The sequence below is a fragment of the Mustelus asterias genome, chromosome 2 (assembly GCF_964213995.1).
Source record: "Mustelus asterias chromosome 2, sMusAst1.hap1.1, whole genome shotgun sequence".
NCBI lineage: Eukaryota > Metazoa > Chordata > Chondrichthyes > Carcharhiniformes > Triakidae > Mustelus > Mustelus asterias.
Genome location: NC_135802.1, coordinates 82,179,602 through 82,196,496, shown reverse-complemented (window position 1 = coordinate 82,196,496; position 16,895 = coordinate 82,179,602). Strand labels below are relative to the sequence as shown.

The window sequence follows — 16,895 nt, the reverse complement described above, 5'->3', positions numbered from 1 at the left end:
CTTATTTTACTCAGCAGTCTCCCGTGAGGCACCTTGTCAAAGGCCTTTTGGAAGTCAAGATAGATAACATCCATTGGCTCTCCTTGGTCTAACCTATTTGTTATCTCTTCAAAGAACTCTAACAGGTTTGTCAGGCACGACCTCCCCTTACTAAATCCATGCTGACTTGTCTTAATCCGACCCTGCACTTCCAAGAATTTAGAAATCTCATCCTTAACGATGGATTCTAGAATTTTGCCAACAACTGAGGTTAGGCTAATTGGCCTATAATTTTCCATCTTTTTTCTTGTTCCCTTCTTGAACAGTGGGGTTACAACAGCGATTTTCCAATCCTCTGGGACTTTCCCTGACTCCAGTGACTTTTGAAAGATCATAACTAACGCCTCCACTATTTCTTCAGCTATCTCCTTTAGAACTCTAGGATGTAGCCCATCTGGGCCCGGAGATTTATCAACTTTCAGACCTTTTAGTTTCTCTAGCACTTTCTCCTTTGTGATGGCAACCATATTCAACTCTGCCCCCTGACTTTCCTGAATTGTTGGGATATTACTCATGTCTTCTACTGTGAAGACTGATGCAAAGTACTTATTAAGTTCCTCAGTTTTGTCTGTTTTGTCTGTTTCTGCAGCTTATTATTGAGTCTCTACATCTGTGTCACAGTACACTTACAGCAGTTGGTGCCAAGCTAGTTCTGAGTTCTCATGAGCCTTTAGCACAAAAATCTTTGCCTTAATTCCCTTCAAAGAGATTGCATGATATTTGATGTGGACAACGGCTGGGGTTCTACTATATATCTGTCTGTGGAATATTGGACCTGGAAGTGCTTGGTGTTGGCACTGGGTGCATGTAATGAGAAAAGTCCATTCTCTCGCATCATTATCCTTCACAATGATTAGCACAAACAGTTAAGAGAGGGAAAAGTGTCATAGAATGAATTAGAGACCAGGAAGAAATCATTACCATATGCACCTGTCATAAGTGTACACACCTCAGCAATTTAAAAAACATTGTACAAGTTCATTTTTAGTTTTGTAAGAGTGTGTGCTGTGTAGGGAATAGCAAATATATGCCTTTATCTACCCGCCCCCCGCCCCCCCATTAAGCTCCATATATTTCTAAATGAGATTTTAACTTTCTAAATTTGTCTCATCTATCATGTTATGAGGCCCTATCCCAAAAATGGGATATGGTTGGAAACATTTATCTAATGCATTTGTGGATCTATTAGAAAAAGTGTGTTATTGCAATGATGTTAAAAATGCATCACCTCAAAAAGCTTCATTGTAAGAATAATCACTAACCAGAATCAGTACTCTGAACATTTTGCTGCTGAGAATTAGAAAATGATTCAGAAATTTAAAAAATGACTTCTATTTACAGTGATATTCCATTGTCCTTTTCAAAATTGGTGTCTCATTTTTGAAAAAGGGATGTATTGTCAAGAGAGCTACACGGATTTCAGACAGGATGTGTGTGTGAGTTTGATTTGCATACAAATTACAGGGCAATGATTGAAGCAAACACTTTTCATGTCAGTCTCACTACCAGGAGGTTTGCAGCTGGCTGACCTCAGTTAAATAATTTAAATTAATATGTTGCTTGAATACATGTCACTCACCTGGGAGAAGCTAAAGTGCTGGAACGAGATTGGGAGGAAAAGCTGTAAGGGAAATTAAGTGTAGCCTCCTATTTCATTTTTAAACAAAGGAAAAATATGTTTTTCTCTTGTATTGGCAAATGCTAGGTTAAGCAAGCCCTCACACAAAATGACCAGCTCCATTGTAAATCGTTTTGATACTTGGTACAATTTTTATTTTCAGGAATATGGTAGGGAGGGTGAACCTTTAAGTTATCTACTCCCTTTCCCATTTTCTTTATCTTCTCGTGTCGCATACCATCAAGAGCTGAGAGAATGAATAAGCTTCATTTGATGCATTCGCTCTGAAAGTCATTGTTGGAAATGATTCGGGAATCCCAAATGCCTGCTACCAGTTTGATACTTGTACATGGCAGCAAATGAGAATGGAAATTTACAGTGCGAGTAACCTGCAAGAAAACATACCAGTCCCTTGATGCACCAAATCACAATGAACCTTAATCTCAGTATCATAAGCTTTTCCCTCCACCAGTGCAAAGAGTCTTCCGACAACTGATAATTTGGGGGGGAACAGAAAGAGAGAGATGGAACAGGGGGAGATGCAGGACTGGGTTGAAAGAGGATCAACAGAGACAGAGGGAGAGGCAATTTTGGCTCGTGGGTAGCAAGGTAAAAATGGGTGACTGGCGTTTGATGGAGTTGGAATCTTGGGGTGGCCGGAGAAAGTGAGATCAGACTCTGCATCAAGGGAGATGGATACAGGTCTGGGAGCTGGGTGCTCGTGGAGAGAGGAAGACTTATGGAATGGCGGCTCAATTGGAGGGTGCAAAATGAAATTTGGGTGAGGTCTCAAAGGTGACGGGCCGGGGGAGAGAGAGAGAGAATGGGGTTTGAAAGACCGGAACTTGGGAGACAGAGCGAGACTGCAGAATGGGACTGGAGCCTGGGGTCCAGAACAAGGAAGAGGGGAGATTGGGGTCATGGGATTGAAGCTTGGGGGTGATCTGGTGTTGGGTAATTGGAGGCTTCACTTTAAACCAAAGGGAAATAAATGTTTTGTTTTTATATCAGAAATGTTAGCTTAAGCAAACTGTCATGTTAAAAAAGGAGCACCTCCATTATGACATCTAAATCAGGATTACTGTACATGTATGTGAATGCACAAAGTATAGAAAATAAGATTGGGGAGTGATGGATTACATTGTGGAAATATGTTGTGTCAATAACAGTGACCTGGCTCAAGAAAAGGCAAGACTGGGTGTTAAATATTCCTGGGTACAAGGTGTTCAGAAAAAGCACAAAAGAAAGGAAAGGGGGTGGGGTTATTAGTTAAGGAGCAAATTGCAGTGCTGAAGAAAGAGGGTGTCCCAGAGGATTCAAAGGTGGAATTGATTTGACTAAAGCTAAGTTTAAAAAAAGGGGTGCAATTACATTGCTCAATGTAGTCAATAGACTTTCAACTAGTGAGAAAGATGTTGAAGAACAAATCTGCAGGAGAATCGCAGAGCGATGCAAACATTATATAGTGGTTTTAATGAGAGACTTTAATTATCTGAATGTACACTGGGACTGTGGTAGTGTAAATGGAGGATGGGGGCAAAAGTTTATAGATTGTGTTCAGGAAAACTTTCTATAACGGTATGCGTCCAGTCCAACAAGAAAGGATGCACCCAAAAGAGAAAATGCTGGAAAATCTCAGCAGGTCTGGCAGCATGTGTAAGGAGAGAAAAGAGGTCTTGTTTCGAGTCCAGATGACTCTTTGTCAAAGCTGGCAAAGCTTTGCCAAAGGGTCATCTGGACTCGAAACATCAGTTCTTTTCTCTCCTTACAGATGCTGCCAGACCTGCTGAGATTTTCCAGCATTTTCTCTTTTGGTTTCAGATTCCAGCATCCGCAGTAATTTGCTTTTATGAAGAAAGGATGCACTGTTGGACCTGGTTCCTGGAAATGAGGTGGGCCAAGTAGATCAAATGTCAAGTGATCATTGTACTGTAAAATTTGGGATGATGCTCAAAAAGGAAAGTAGGCAATCCAGAGTAAAAATAATTATCTGGAGTAGAGCCAACTGCAATGGGGCAAGAACAGAGCTGGGCCAGATAGGCCGGAATGGAAGTTGCGGGAAAAACTGTAGCTGAACAATAAGTTACCTTCAAACAGAAATAGTCCGGACACAGTCTAGGTAGATTCCCTTAAAAGGAAGAGTTAGGACAAATAAATCCAGAGATTCCTGGATGAAAAATGATATACAAATTAAGATAAGGAAGAAAAAATATGCTTATGACTGGTGTCAGGTAAAAAGTACAGCTAAGAACCAAGAGGAATACAGAAGGTTCAGAAGGGAGGTGAACAAGCACAATAGAGAAGTGAAGATAGATTATGAGAAAAGATTAACAGCCAACATAAAGGAAAATCCTAGAATCTTTTATGGACACATAAATAGTAAAAGGGTGGTAAAAGGAGGAGTAGGGCCAATTAGAAACCTAAAAGGGAATTTACATATGGAGGAAGTTGGCATGACTGAGGTATTAAATGAATACTTTGCATCTGTCTTTACCAAGGAGTTAGGTGCTACCCAGGGCTTGGTGACAGAAAAGGAAATTCTGTACCTAGAAGTGTTCAAACTTGATAAGGAGGAAGTGTTCAATAGACTGTTGGTATTAAAAGTTGACAAGGCACCAGGAGAGACATGAGAATGGAAATTGCAGGGGCACTGGCCATAATCTTCTAGCCTTCTCTAGACTCTGGGAAGGTGCAGGAGAGCTGGCAAATTGCAAATGTTACGCCCTTGTTCAAAAAAGGTTGTTAGGTTAACCCCAACAATTACAGGCCAATTACAGCTGAACATCAGTATTGGATAAGCTTCTAGAAACAATTATTTGGGATAGAATTAGTAGTCACATGGAAAATGGTGGTTGATTAGGAAGAGCCAGCACAGATTTCTGAGGGGAAACCTGTTTAACTAACCTGCTGGAGTTTTTTGAGGAGGTAACCAAAAGGATCAATGAGGGTAATGCTGTTGATGTGATGTACATGGACTTTCAGAAGGCATTCGATATAGTGCCACACAGCACACTTTGAGAAAAGTTATAGCTCATGGAATAAAAGGGACAGCAGCAGTATGGATACAAAATTGGCTGAATCATATGAAGCAGACAGTAATGGTCAACAGATGTTTTTATATATAAAAAATATATAGCAGTTGATAGACTTTGATCATTGACAATAAAATGAAAATAGATGACAGACACATTGGGCTCAATCTTACAAAAAAAATTTTCAGTGCCAAACAAGTGGATGTAGGAGAGAATGGCGTTTGGTGAGCTGCGAGCCACAATCTTATGGCACTCGGTGCAAAAGAAGTGCCAGGATGTGATTCTCTCCAGCAGCTGGGGGGGGATAAAGCCTGATCTCACCGGGGAAGCCAGCTGCTGAGCTCTTGGGGCACAATTGAGGAGGCGCCCCAATCTCCCAGTGAATTGGGAGGCACAAAGTTTAGATGCTGTTTTGGAGAGCTGGCACAGACACGATGGGCCAATTGGCCACCCCCTGTGCTGCAACAAAAAAAATTATGAAACAAGGGAGACTGGGGAATTAGTTGAACACGGGACAAAGCATTTCCTGCAGAAGCAGCAGCAACATTGAAAGTCAGGGAGGCAGAACCAGGCTGCTGACATAGAAGCTAAAATGGGATAAGAATAAAAAGTATCTGGAGGGAATGGAATTACAGGAGAGAGCTTTGGGAGCTGAATATCCTCCTCCAGCATTTTCGTTTCTGTCAATCTGTGATATTGAGTCGATGCCCAGGAAGTGGTTTAGAAGTATTGGTGCTGAGCCAAGTTCAGGAATATGTGACCTGTGTGAACATCAAGTCCACTGCTCTTTTGTGTAATCACTTTGAAATTAGTCTATTGATGTTAGCAACCAGCAAGCAAGTCACCAAAAAGGATGCAATCCTTTCTTGCATTACATAATTCAAAATAAAAGGTTTATGTGTAGGACCATTGTATTTTTGCTGCTTACTATTTTACTTGCAGTACTATAAAGCTGCCCTAATTTGAGTGGATATGTTTATGTTACTTTAGTAACTGGCAAGTTGCTGTTCAGATATATGAACTGTCAGCAATTGATAGATTCTGATCATTCACAAAATGAAAAAAGACAAACACATCGGGCTCAATCTTACAAAATAAATTCTCAGTGTCAAACAAGTGAGAATACGGGAGAGAATGGCATTGATCTGTTCGGTGAGCTGCGAGCCACAATCTTATGGCACAGTGCAAAAGAAGTGCCAGGATGTGATTCTCTCCAGCGGGGGGGGGGGGTGCGGGGGTGAAGCTGAGCTCACAGGGAAGCCAGCTGCTGAGCTCTTGGGGCACTATTGAGGAGGTGTCCCGATCTCCCAGTGAACTGGGAGGTCTCCTGCCCCCCCCCCCCCCCCCGCGCCCCACAACCCATCCCACAGATATTGAGATTCCACCCCCCCACCTTGCCAATTTCCCCCTGTGCCACCCCCCGCTCTACCGACATCACCACCCCAACGCCAATCATCCCTGTCTGCAGAGTTCCCCCACCACCACCCCGACTGCCAAACACCCCAATCTGCAGAGATCCCTCCTCCATCAAACTTCTGCAGAATTCCCCCTCCCCACCCTCAAAGATCCCCACTCTGATCACCCACTCAGGTCCTGCGTGGATCAGCTGGCGGGTGTATTTGCAGACATCTTTAACTTCTCTTTACAACACTCCTGAGGTCCCTATCTGCTTCAAGAAGACGACCATCATCCCAGTACCTAAGAAAAACCAAGCAGCGTGCCTTAATGACTATCCGCCGGTGACTCTGACATCCATCATTATGAAGTGTTTCGAAAAGCTAGTCAGGGCACGAATCAATTCCAGCCTCCTGGACTACTTGGATCCACTACAGTTTGCCTACCGCCGCAACAGGTCCACAGCAGATGTCATCTCTCTGGCCCTGTACTCAACCCTGGAACACCTAGAGAACAAAGACACTTATGTCAGACTCCTATTCATTGACTACAGCTCAGCCTTCAACACCATTATTCCCATGAAACTCATCTCCAAGCTCCGTGGCCTGGGCCTCGGCACCTCCCTCTGCAAATGGATCCTGAACTTTCTAACTCACAGACCTCAATCAGTAAGGATAGGCGACAACACCTCCTCCATGATCATCCTCAATATCGGTGCCCCACAAGGCTGTGTTCTCAGCCCTCTACTATATTCCTTATACACCTATGACTGTGTGGCCAAGTTCCCCTCCAATTCGATTTTCAAGTTTGCTGATGACACCACCGTAGTGGGTCAGATCTCTCACAATGACGAGACAGAGTACAGGAATGAGAGAGAATCTCTCCCTCAATGTCATCTAAACGAAGGAGATTTGTCATCGACTTCAAGAAGCGAAAAGAACATGCCCCTGTCTACATCAACAGGGATGAAGTGAAAAGGTCGAGAGCTTCAAGTTTTTAGGTGTCCAGATCACCAACAACCTGTCCTGGTCCCTCCATGCCGACACTATAGTTAAGAAAGCACACCAAGCCTCTACTTTCTCAGAAGACTAAGGAAATTTGGCATGTTAACTACGACTCTCACCAAACTTCACAGATGCACCATAGAAAGCATTCTTCCTGGCTGTATCACAGCTTGGTATAGTTCCTGCTCTGCCCAAGACCACAAGGAACTACAAAAGGTCGTGAATGTAGCCCAATTCATCACGCAAACCAGCTTCCCACCCATTGACTCTGTTTACACTTCCCGCTGCCTTGGCAAAGCAGCCAGCATAATTAAGGATCCCACGCTCCCCGGGCATTCTCTCTTCCACCTTCTTCCATCGGGAAAAAGATACAAAAGTCTGAGGTCACGTACCAGCCGACTCGAGAACAGCTTCTTCCCTGCTGCTGTCAGACTTTTGAATGGACTTACCTTGCATTAAGTTGATCTTTCTCTACACCCTAGCTATGACTGTAACATTACATTCTGCACTCTCTCGTTTCCTTCTATGAATGGTATGCTTTAGATATATAGCACGCAAGAAACAATACTTTTCACTATATGCTAATATATCTGACAAATCGGGGAGGGTGAGAGAATCTAAATGCAAACCAACCAGTATTATTATCGCTCACTCACTGGAATCTGACCAATGGTTTTGGCAGGGAACATTGCATTTCTCCAAAGATGTGTGGGTTATATTGATTGGCCATGGTACATTGATTCATAATGTCAGGGGGACTAGCAGGGTAAATATGAGGGGTTAAGGGGATAGGGCCTGGGTGGATTGTGATCGATGCAGATGGGCTAAATGGTCTCCTTCTGCACTGCAGGTATTCTATGATTCTTTGTTCTTATGGCCCAATAAGAAAGTCATAATAGCCTTCCAAGTGAAATGAAATAAAAATAGAGGGAGTTAAATTATTTATTTTGATAATTATACTAAAGAAAGTGTGAATGAGTAGTGGCGGAATCTAGATTTAAAGTAGTAATGGACTGTTCATCTATGTTCAACCTCTACTGCCAATCCTGCCTCTTCGAAAACAGATGATAATTTGCATGAAAAATGATTTTTTTACAGTAACTTCATTGCAGTGTTAATGTAAGCCGACTTGCGACTAATAAATTAACTTTAACTTTAATTTTGTTGAGGCCTTGGTAAGGAACATTCTGTAGTTAAATTCAAAATCACTTTAGTCCAGATCAGACCTGAAATTAGTAACATTGCAATTTGCGGGAAAACTTGAAATATTCCTAAATGCCTTGAGAGAGGCCAAAGTTCACTGGTCCGGTCTGCTGGTCAGAAATAGGGTGAAGCACATTCACTGAGGGCAAAAACTTGCTAAGATTGTTGCTCAAAAGAGAAAGAAAGTTTAAGAAGGTTACGTTTCCCACTCGTTATAACAGAAAATAATAAGAATCGATATAAATTTTCTTGGAGGGCATCAAGCAGAGTCCTCGGCAGTGAACACAACTCTGCTGTTCCATTAGCTACACTGTAGGTTAGGAAATCAAGATTTTCCATCCACTTAACCGATTTAATGCTTTCAAAGTAAGCAGCCAGCAGTGGCAGTGAGAGGCTGAAGATGCCTGAAAATTTAAATTTCAGACCCAGATATGCAAGTGTATTTTTGGAATCCATGTCTGTACTGCATTCTGAGAGAATTCATCAGAAAATTACAGGCCTGCTGTTCCCAGTTTTCAGACGGTATCGTTGAATGCCCATGGCTTGTGAGGTAGCTTTCCAGCTTAGGTGTATGTTTATAGCTAGTCTTGAACTCGTGGCCAAATATTATCTTTCACATTCTAATATTTATTTTAAAATTCCAATATATAAAATGTAATTGATACAAATTCACTGCTGTCTTTTCTAACACTCGTAGTTCAGTGTACCCAGTTCTGAAAGGAAGTGTCTGCATCCTCTGATGAAAGATTTTGAATCCAGCCCCATTAAATCTGATTAGATATTCTCAGTTTCTGAGCTAGTTGTTTGTTTTTATACACAAACTGACAAATTGATAGCAGTGAAAAATATCTTTTGGAGGGTTCATTTTTGTTCAGTGGCTGCCTATGATTCAAACACCAAAGCCAAAGAATGCCTTCCACATAATATTATGCAAATCATATTTCATGGAGGGAAAATCTGAATTTCATTTAATACAGTTTGCCAACACAGTGAATAAACAGCGTGGAATGCTTGTATACTGATTATTGTTAAAGGGGTCAAATACCTCCTGTATAAAATCCCTTGCACGCACTTTTGATGCAAGAGAATGTTGTGGGCTGGCACATTATTACTGATAGCTCTGCCTCAAGGGTTTAATGCATAATGTTAAAGACCATAAATCAGCAAAAGAAAACTTATTTGCTTTACCTCTTGCTTGCTCATCATTCTTATTTGCACAGCTTGAATATTAGCTGCACTATAGCAGTGATATAAATCAAAGAAACTTGCAAGAATTAACCCTGTGACAACCCTATAATTTGAATATTTCCTATAAAACTAATAAATTGAAAGAAGTCAAGGTGAAAGATGCTTGTGTTTTGCTAAATATTTTACAGCCAGATATACATTTTGATGCATGTTATAAAACTACCTTAGTCAATGTCTATAACTCTAATGAAATACCATTTGAACAATTTGATCAGTGGGCTCAATAATTTAACAAAAAAAAAATCATATTGGCCTAGGTTTTGTATTCCAGCAGCTGTACATGTATAGTTAAATACTAAAAACAGGAATGTGCTGTTTGGGTTATAGGACTGCTCCAGACATTTCACTCTAATAATATCTCAGTAAGAGACTCAGCAATGAAAGTGTGCAAAGTTGTGGTGCCAACATGATAGATACGCAATAAGCTTATAAGAAAAAGTTAGGGCTAGTTCAAAGAACAAAGAACAGTACAGCACAGGAAACAGGCCCTTCGGCCCTCCAAGCCTGTGCCGCTCCTTGGTCCAACGAGACCAATCGTTTGTATCCCTCCATTCCCAGGCTGCTCATGTGACTATCCAGGTAAGTCTTAAACGATGTCAGCATGCCTGCCTCCACCACCCTACTTGGCAGCGCATTCCAGGCCCCCACCACCCTCTGTGTAAAAAATGTCCCTCTGATATCTGAGTTATACTTCGCCCCTCTCACCTTGAGCCCGTGACCTCTCGTGATCGTCACCTCCGACCTGGGAAAAAACTTCCCACTGTTCACCCTATCTATACCCTTCATAATCTTGTACACCTCTATTAGATCTCTCCTCATTCTCCGTCTTTCCAAGGAGAACAACCCCAGTCTACCCAATCTCTCCTCATAGCTAAGACCCTCCATACCAGGCAACATCCTGGTAAACCTTCTCTGCCCTCTCTCTAACGCCTCCACGTCCTTCTGGTAGTGCGGCGACCAGAACTGGACGCAGTACTCCAAATGTGGCCTAACCAGCGTTCTATACAGCTGCACCATCAGACTCCAGCTTTTATACTCTATACCCCGTCCTATAAAGGCAAGCATACCATATGCCTTCTTCACCACCTTCTCCACCTGTGTTGCCACCTTCAAGGATTTGTGGACTTGCACACCTAGGTCCCTCTGTGTTTCTATACTCCTGATGACTCTGCCATTTATTGTATAACTCCTCCTTACATTATTTCTTCCAAAATGCATCACTTCGCATTTATCCGGATTAAACTCCATCTGCCACCTCTCCGCCCAATTTTCCAGCCTATCTATATCCTGCTGTATTGCCCGACAATGCTCTTCGCTATCCGCAAGTCCAGCCATCTTCGTGTCATCCGTAAACTTGCTGATTACACCAGTTACACCTTCTTCCAAATCATTTATATATATCACAAATAGCAGAGGTCCCAGTACAGAGCCCTGCGGAACACCACTGGTCACAGACCTCCAGCCAGAAAAAGACCCTTCGACCACTACCCTCTGTCTCCTATGGCCAAGCCAGTTCTCCACCCATCTAGCCACTTCTCCTTGTATCCCATGAGCTTTAACCTTCTTAACCAACCTGCCATGTGGGACTTTGTCAAATGCCTTACTGAAATCCATATAGACGACATCCACGGCCCTTCCTTCATCAACCGTTTTTGTCACTTCCTCAAAAAACTCCACCAAATTTGTAAGGCACGACCTCCCTCTTACAAAACCATGCTGTCTGTCACATATACCTTGTTTTGCAAGGTGTTTGAGGCCGTGGTTGAAGTGTTTTTGAAGAAGACTTGTTGCTGTGCTGTATTTTGTAGTTGGAACAGACTGCTGCCACTGTGTGTTGGTGATGGTGCTTGTGAACTTTAAGGTGGTGCAGATCAAATGGGCTGCTTTATCCTGAATGGTGTCAATTGTCTTGGAGCTGTGCCAATCCAGGTGAACATATTCCAGTACACTCCTGACTTGTGCCTTGTAGATGGTAAACAGCCTTTGGGGACTCAGGACACATCACCACGGAATTCACAGCCTCTGACCTGGTCTTGTAGGTAACTATATGGCTGGTCCAATTCAGCTTCTGGTCAGTGATGACCCCACAGCAAATTGACGGTGGGAGAATCTAGTGATGGTAATGCTGTTGAACGTCAAAGGGCAATGTCTAGATTCTCTCTTGTTGGAAATGGTCATTGCCTGGCACGTATTTGGCTCAAATGTTTCTTGCCACCTATCTGCCCAAGCCTGAATGTTATCCAGGTCTTAATGCCTGTGGACATGGACTGCTTCAGTATCTGAGGAATCACGAGCAGTGCTGAACATTGTGTACTCATCAGTGCACATCCTCACTTGTGACCTTATTTTGGAGAGAAGGTCGTTGCTACTGCAGCTGCAGATGTTTGGACTGAGGACATGACCCTGAGTAATTCCTGCAGTGATATCCTGGGCTGAGGTGATTGGCCTCCAAAAATTACAATCATCTTTCTTTGTTCTAGTATGATGTTAACAGAGAGTTTCTTCTCCACCTGTCCCCCCAACCCTGTTTTCCCCCCACCCCTCACCACCGAACCCCCTTCTGATTCTTATAGACTTCAGTTTTTCCAGGATTCCTTTGTTCAAACTGTCTTGATGTCAAGGGCAGTCACTTTCACCTCACCTTTGGAATTGAGTTCTTTTGTCCATGTTTGCACCAAGGCTGTAATGAGATCAGGAGCTGAATGATCCTAGCAGAGCCCAACCTGAGTATCAGTGAGCAGGTTATTGCTGGATAAGTGTCGATTGGCTGGCAGTTTCATCAGTCCCATGAGCACCAATAGCCATTAGTGGGTGCTTCTGAGATTACAGGAGGAGGGGATCCCTGAAAACAGGTAAGTCCAGAATGGTGGGCAGGGAGGGTTTGAGTAGGTCAGGGAGAAGACTGCGGGGGTTGGGCTTAAAGTTGCGTGAGTGGGAAGAAAGGGTTTTCATATTCTTTATCTTAGAGCTGCCTCCACCATTTGGCAAAAGGCAGCCCTCAAAGATAAAAATCCCCACTTCCATCGCACCCTCTGAAGGGATCATTTAAAAAATAGTGCTGACCCAACTGCCGCGCCAAACATTTTATCAAGGTCAGTTGTCTTAATAACCAGACTAACTGACCCATAATTATCCATTTAAATAAGGCCGATGAACTGCCAATTTTGGCACCCCCTGAATTGTGGGATGAACTCAGGTGGGTGGAAAGGTGGTAGGGTGAGCAGCTACCCTGTGAAATTCTCCCCAAGTCTTCAGTACTATAGCCAGGATCTTGTCAGCTGTATAACCTTTGATGCATTCAGTGCATTCCACTATTTCTTGATATCATGTGGAGTGGCAACTGTGATGCTGGGCATTTCATCAGGAGGCGAGACTGGTCATCCAATTGGCCCTTCAGGCTGAAGCTGGTTTTCTATTCTTTAACCCTGTCTTTTGCACTAATCTGCCGGACTCCCCCATCATTGAGGATGAGGATATTTACGAAGCCTTCTACAACAGTTAATTGTTTAATTGTCCACCAACGTTCAAAACTGGATATGGAAGGACTTTTGATCATTGGCTTCAGGATTGTTTAACTTTGTCTTCAGCATACTGTTTCCTCTGTTAGCATGCATAAAGTCCTGTGTAACTTCACCAGGTTGGCATTTCATTTTTCTAGATATGTTTACTATTGCTCCAGGCATGTTTTCCTAAACTCCTCATTGAATCAGGGTTGTCCTGGCTTGATGGTGATGATAGAGAGATGAATATGCCATGCCATAAATTGTTACAACAGCATTATCTTCAACAATGTGAATACATAGTTCTGGATTAAGATTGTGGTGCTAATCCAATTAATATGCAAAATGTTTAATATGAATTCTGATAGATTGGCAATATAAATATTATAGTTGGCTTTTTCCAATCAAAAATCAAATGGCCAATAAATTAAGATAGTTTGAAAAACATAAAATTAGGTTTGTAATTTAAATATTAATCCAGTATATGGTCCTAATCTATTAAGAAGTATGTGCATGATGCATTTTGGTTAAAAGCTGATGAGTAGTTGTTTCTTTAATGTTTGTGTTTAAAAATTTAATAGCTTTCAGCAGTTTAGAAATCTGCTATTGAAATACTTAGGATTGAGGATTTTGTGTATAAAGTTTATATTAGTTAATATTTGATGTTGTACTTTAGGTTGGGCAGCAGGTGGTGTTAGCCTTCAGACTACCTCGCAATCAACAGAACAACTTAATGGGTTGATTGAGAACATTAGTAAGAATCCAAATAAAGGTAATCATACCATTTGTCCTTTCATTAAAAAAGTGCCATGCAAAATTACCATTTTGTCTGTAACCTACACTGAAATGCTCAATGTGAATGTTATTGCTAATTTATAAAATACAGGCCATGTTTATTTTATCCCTACATTCATGCTGAACACCCTGAGTAAAGACAATAGTGTGCTTTAGTGAATGGGTATCACACAGGCAAATACCATTGAATATCTATTGGTTTTAAGTCTGGTTAACTGTCCAAATGTCCATTATATCAAAGTCACTAATTTTGTCCAGGTCATCCAAGTTTGGGGAGAACATGTTACTCACATTTTAAATGCCTAAGAGGAAGTACTCATTCAGGATGACAAGCTGCTACAAGATCTAATTTCTTCTTTGGTTATTCACTTTCAGTAACAACTTGCATTTATAAAGCACAGTAAAGTGTCACAAGTGCTTCAAAGGGACACCATTAAACAAAATTTGATATTGAGCCACATAAGGAGATATTTAAACAGCTTAAAGCAGCAGAGAGAGAAGCAGTGATGTTTGAAGAGGGAATTCCAGACCTTAAAACCTTGATAGCTGAATACACAATAACCAATGATGGGGGAAAAAGTAGAGGATTCGCAAGAGGACAAGAGTTTTCTGAGGGGTCTGGGCTGGAGATGGTTACAGAGCTAAAGAGGGGCACGACCATGGAGGAATTTGAACACAAGAATGGAAATTTTAAAATTGAGACATTGTCCATTTGGAAATCAATGTACATCAGTGAGCACAAAGTGATAGGTGAACTTAAATGTGAAAGCAATGCTGGATTTTTGTACGCAAGTATGAGAGGCACGAGGGAGGCATCACAGCTAAATCTTTTGAACTTAAGTTAAAAATCATGTGTATAACACATTTCCTTTATTCATCCCATTTTCTTTCTGTCATATTTCAGTGTATCCTCTGATTTACTGCAAGAAACTCCATGAGAAATGAGCTGATACATAATCACAAAATTCACTTGGCTGGCAGAGTTGCAAGCAATGACTCAACAGCCATGTCCAGTGATATCGAAACCCAAAACTTACTGTATTTCATGTTTTGTGTGGAGTCTGTTTGGTAATGAGAATGCACCTGTCATTTATTACAATAATAATTGTCATTTATGAAACATGAGTACAAAATTTAAGTATAATGCAATATAGTGTATATCCTGAATCTGTCCTTCTGGGGATATCAACCTTTTATTATCATCAAATGCTGAATCAAACGGGTGACAGTTGAGTTTGTATATACATACAGGCAAAAGCTGTGCACAACCTAGTCTATCGCATAATGCAGTTGCTGTTTTGTCATGTAATTTATTGTAATGCCAGATTCAAAGGAATTTGACATGCATTGTCAGACAGTGTGATAACACAATTATTTCTTGTGTTTACAGCTGCTCAGAAAAACCCAACTGACCTGTCTACATGGTTTAACCTTTTTGCTGACTTGGACCCATTGTCAAACCCAGATGCTATTGGACGAACTGACAAACAGCATGAACTACTCAATGCATGACGCATACCTAAATAACCATTGTCTGTAATCATGACTATAATATTGTAATCTTTAGTAAATCTATTGACGGTTGAGTACTAGAGCCTAATTTTCTAATATACCTGTCAGAGAAAACTGCTGAGAAAATGTTTAATCATTTTTATCAGCATAGAAGATGAAGATCTGTTTAAAAATCTAAATCTGTAAGCTTCAATGTCTCGTTGCCAAACAATAGAGTAAAGAGAATAGTTAAAAGTATTTTTGTCCAATTAAGCATACTTTGTCCTTTTTATTTTCTACAACAGCAAGCCTGCTAAGTTTCTCAAGAATGTTGAAAAGTTCTGAGGCGATTCAGCAAATTAACCTCACTTTTTTTCTTCTTCCACATTCTTCCTTATTCACCCTCAGCCTGCAAAGAGAATTTTGTTGTTATTGATAGGGCTCGGGTAGAAATGATGCTGTCACTTTTAGAAACTTGTACCATTATGTCTCCATCTTTGACAATTAATCTTCTCCCACTGCATTGCATATTGGTCACCTTCTGAACTGTATCTTAATTCACTGGCAGTGATTTAAAAACTCCTTTGTTACTTACACGTTTTCCTTGATGTAACTCAGTAACTATATGGTTCAGTTCTACATATTACACATTGGCAGCACTTATCCTTATAGCACCAATTTCAGCATTAATATCAATACATGTAAGTACCGACGCCAATAGAAACTCAGCATGTCTTTCATCACTTGGTGCAGGAACATGTAACACCATTGCTGATTTCCCTAAAAATCAGTCAATTTCTCAGAGCAACAGGATGAAGCTGTCACTAAATTCAACTTAAAACTTCAAAAGGACATAGACAAGTCGGTGAACTGAACAGACAGGTGGTGGATGAAGCTAAATTCAAAGAATTGTTACTAATTTATTTTGGAAGAAAGTACATTGGTAGACGGTACAAAATAGAGGGTACAACTCTAAGGAGGATACAGGAGCAGGAGAACCTGAGTGTATATGTGCATAAGTCATTGAAGGTGGCAGGACAGTTGAGAGAGAGTGGTTGATAAAGCATTTGGCATCTTGGGTTTAATTAATAGGGACATTGAGTACAAGAACAAGGAGGTTATATTGAACTTGTATTAGATACTGGATCAGCCTCAGCAGGAGCATTGTGTCCAGTCCTGGGTGCCGCATTTAAGGAAAGAGGATGCTTAAAAGATTCTCGAGAATGGTTCCTGGGAGGAGGAACTTCAGTTATTAAGATAAATTGGAGAATTTTTGACTGCTTTCCTTAGAAGATTTGATTGATGTTTTCAAAATCATGAGGGATCTGGACAGAGTAGAGGGGGAGAAAATGTTCCCATTCATGAAAGGATTGCGAACGAAAGAGCACAGATTTAAAGTAATTAGTAAATGAAGCAATAGTAACATGAGGAAAACTTTTTCATGCAGCAAATGATTAGCGTCTGGAATGCACCACCTGAGTATCGTGCAGGCAGGTTCAATTGAAGCATTCATTTAGACTGTTACCTGAAAAGAATTAATGTGCAGGGTTACAGTGAGAAGACAGGAGAA

At 41.3% G+C, this 16,895-nt stretch overlaps 1 protein-coding gene across 2 annotated transcripts in view; it reads left to right on the top strand.

Moving 5' to 3' along the window:
• ica1 (islet cell autoantigen 1) overlaps positions 1 to 15,883 on the top strand; it is a 146,094-nt gene extending 130,211 nt beyond the window's left edge. For both annotated transcript variants that reach the window (XM_078228018.1, XM_078228011.1), the window contains 2 exons: positions 13,716 to 13,811; positions 15,225 to 15,883. In XM_078228018.1, the coding sequence (XP_078084144.1) occupies positions 13,716 to 13,811; positions 15,225 to 15,346 (218 nt within the window). In that variant the 3' untranslated portion in view covers positions 15,347 to 15,883. The remainder of the gene's footprint in view (positions 1 to 13,715; positions 13,812 to 15,224) is intronic.
• Positions 15,884 to 16,895: the final 1,012 nt, after the last annotated feature.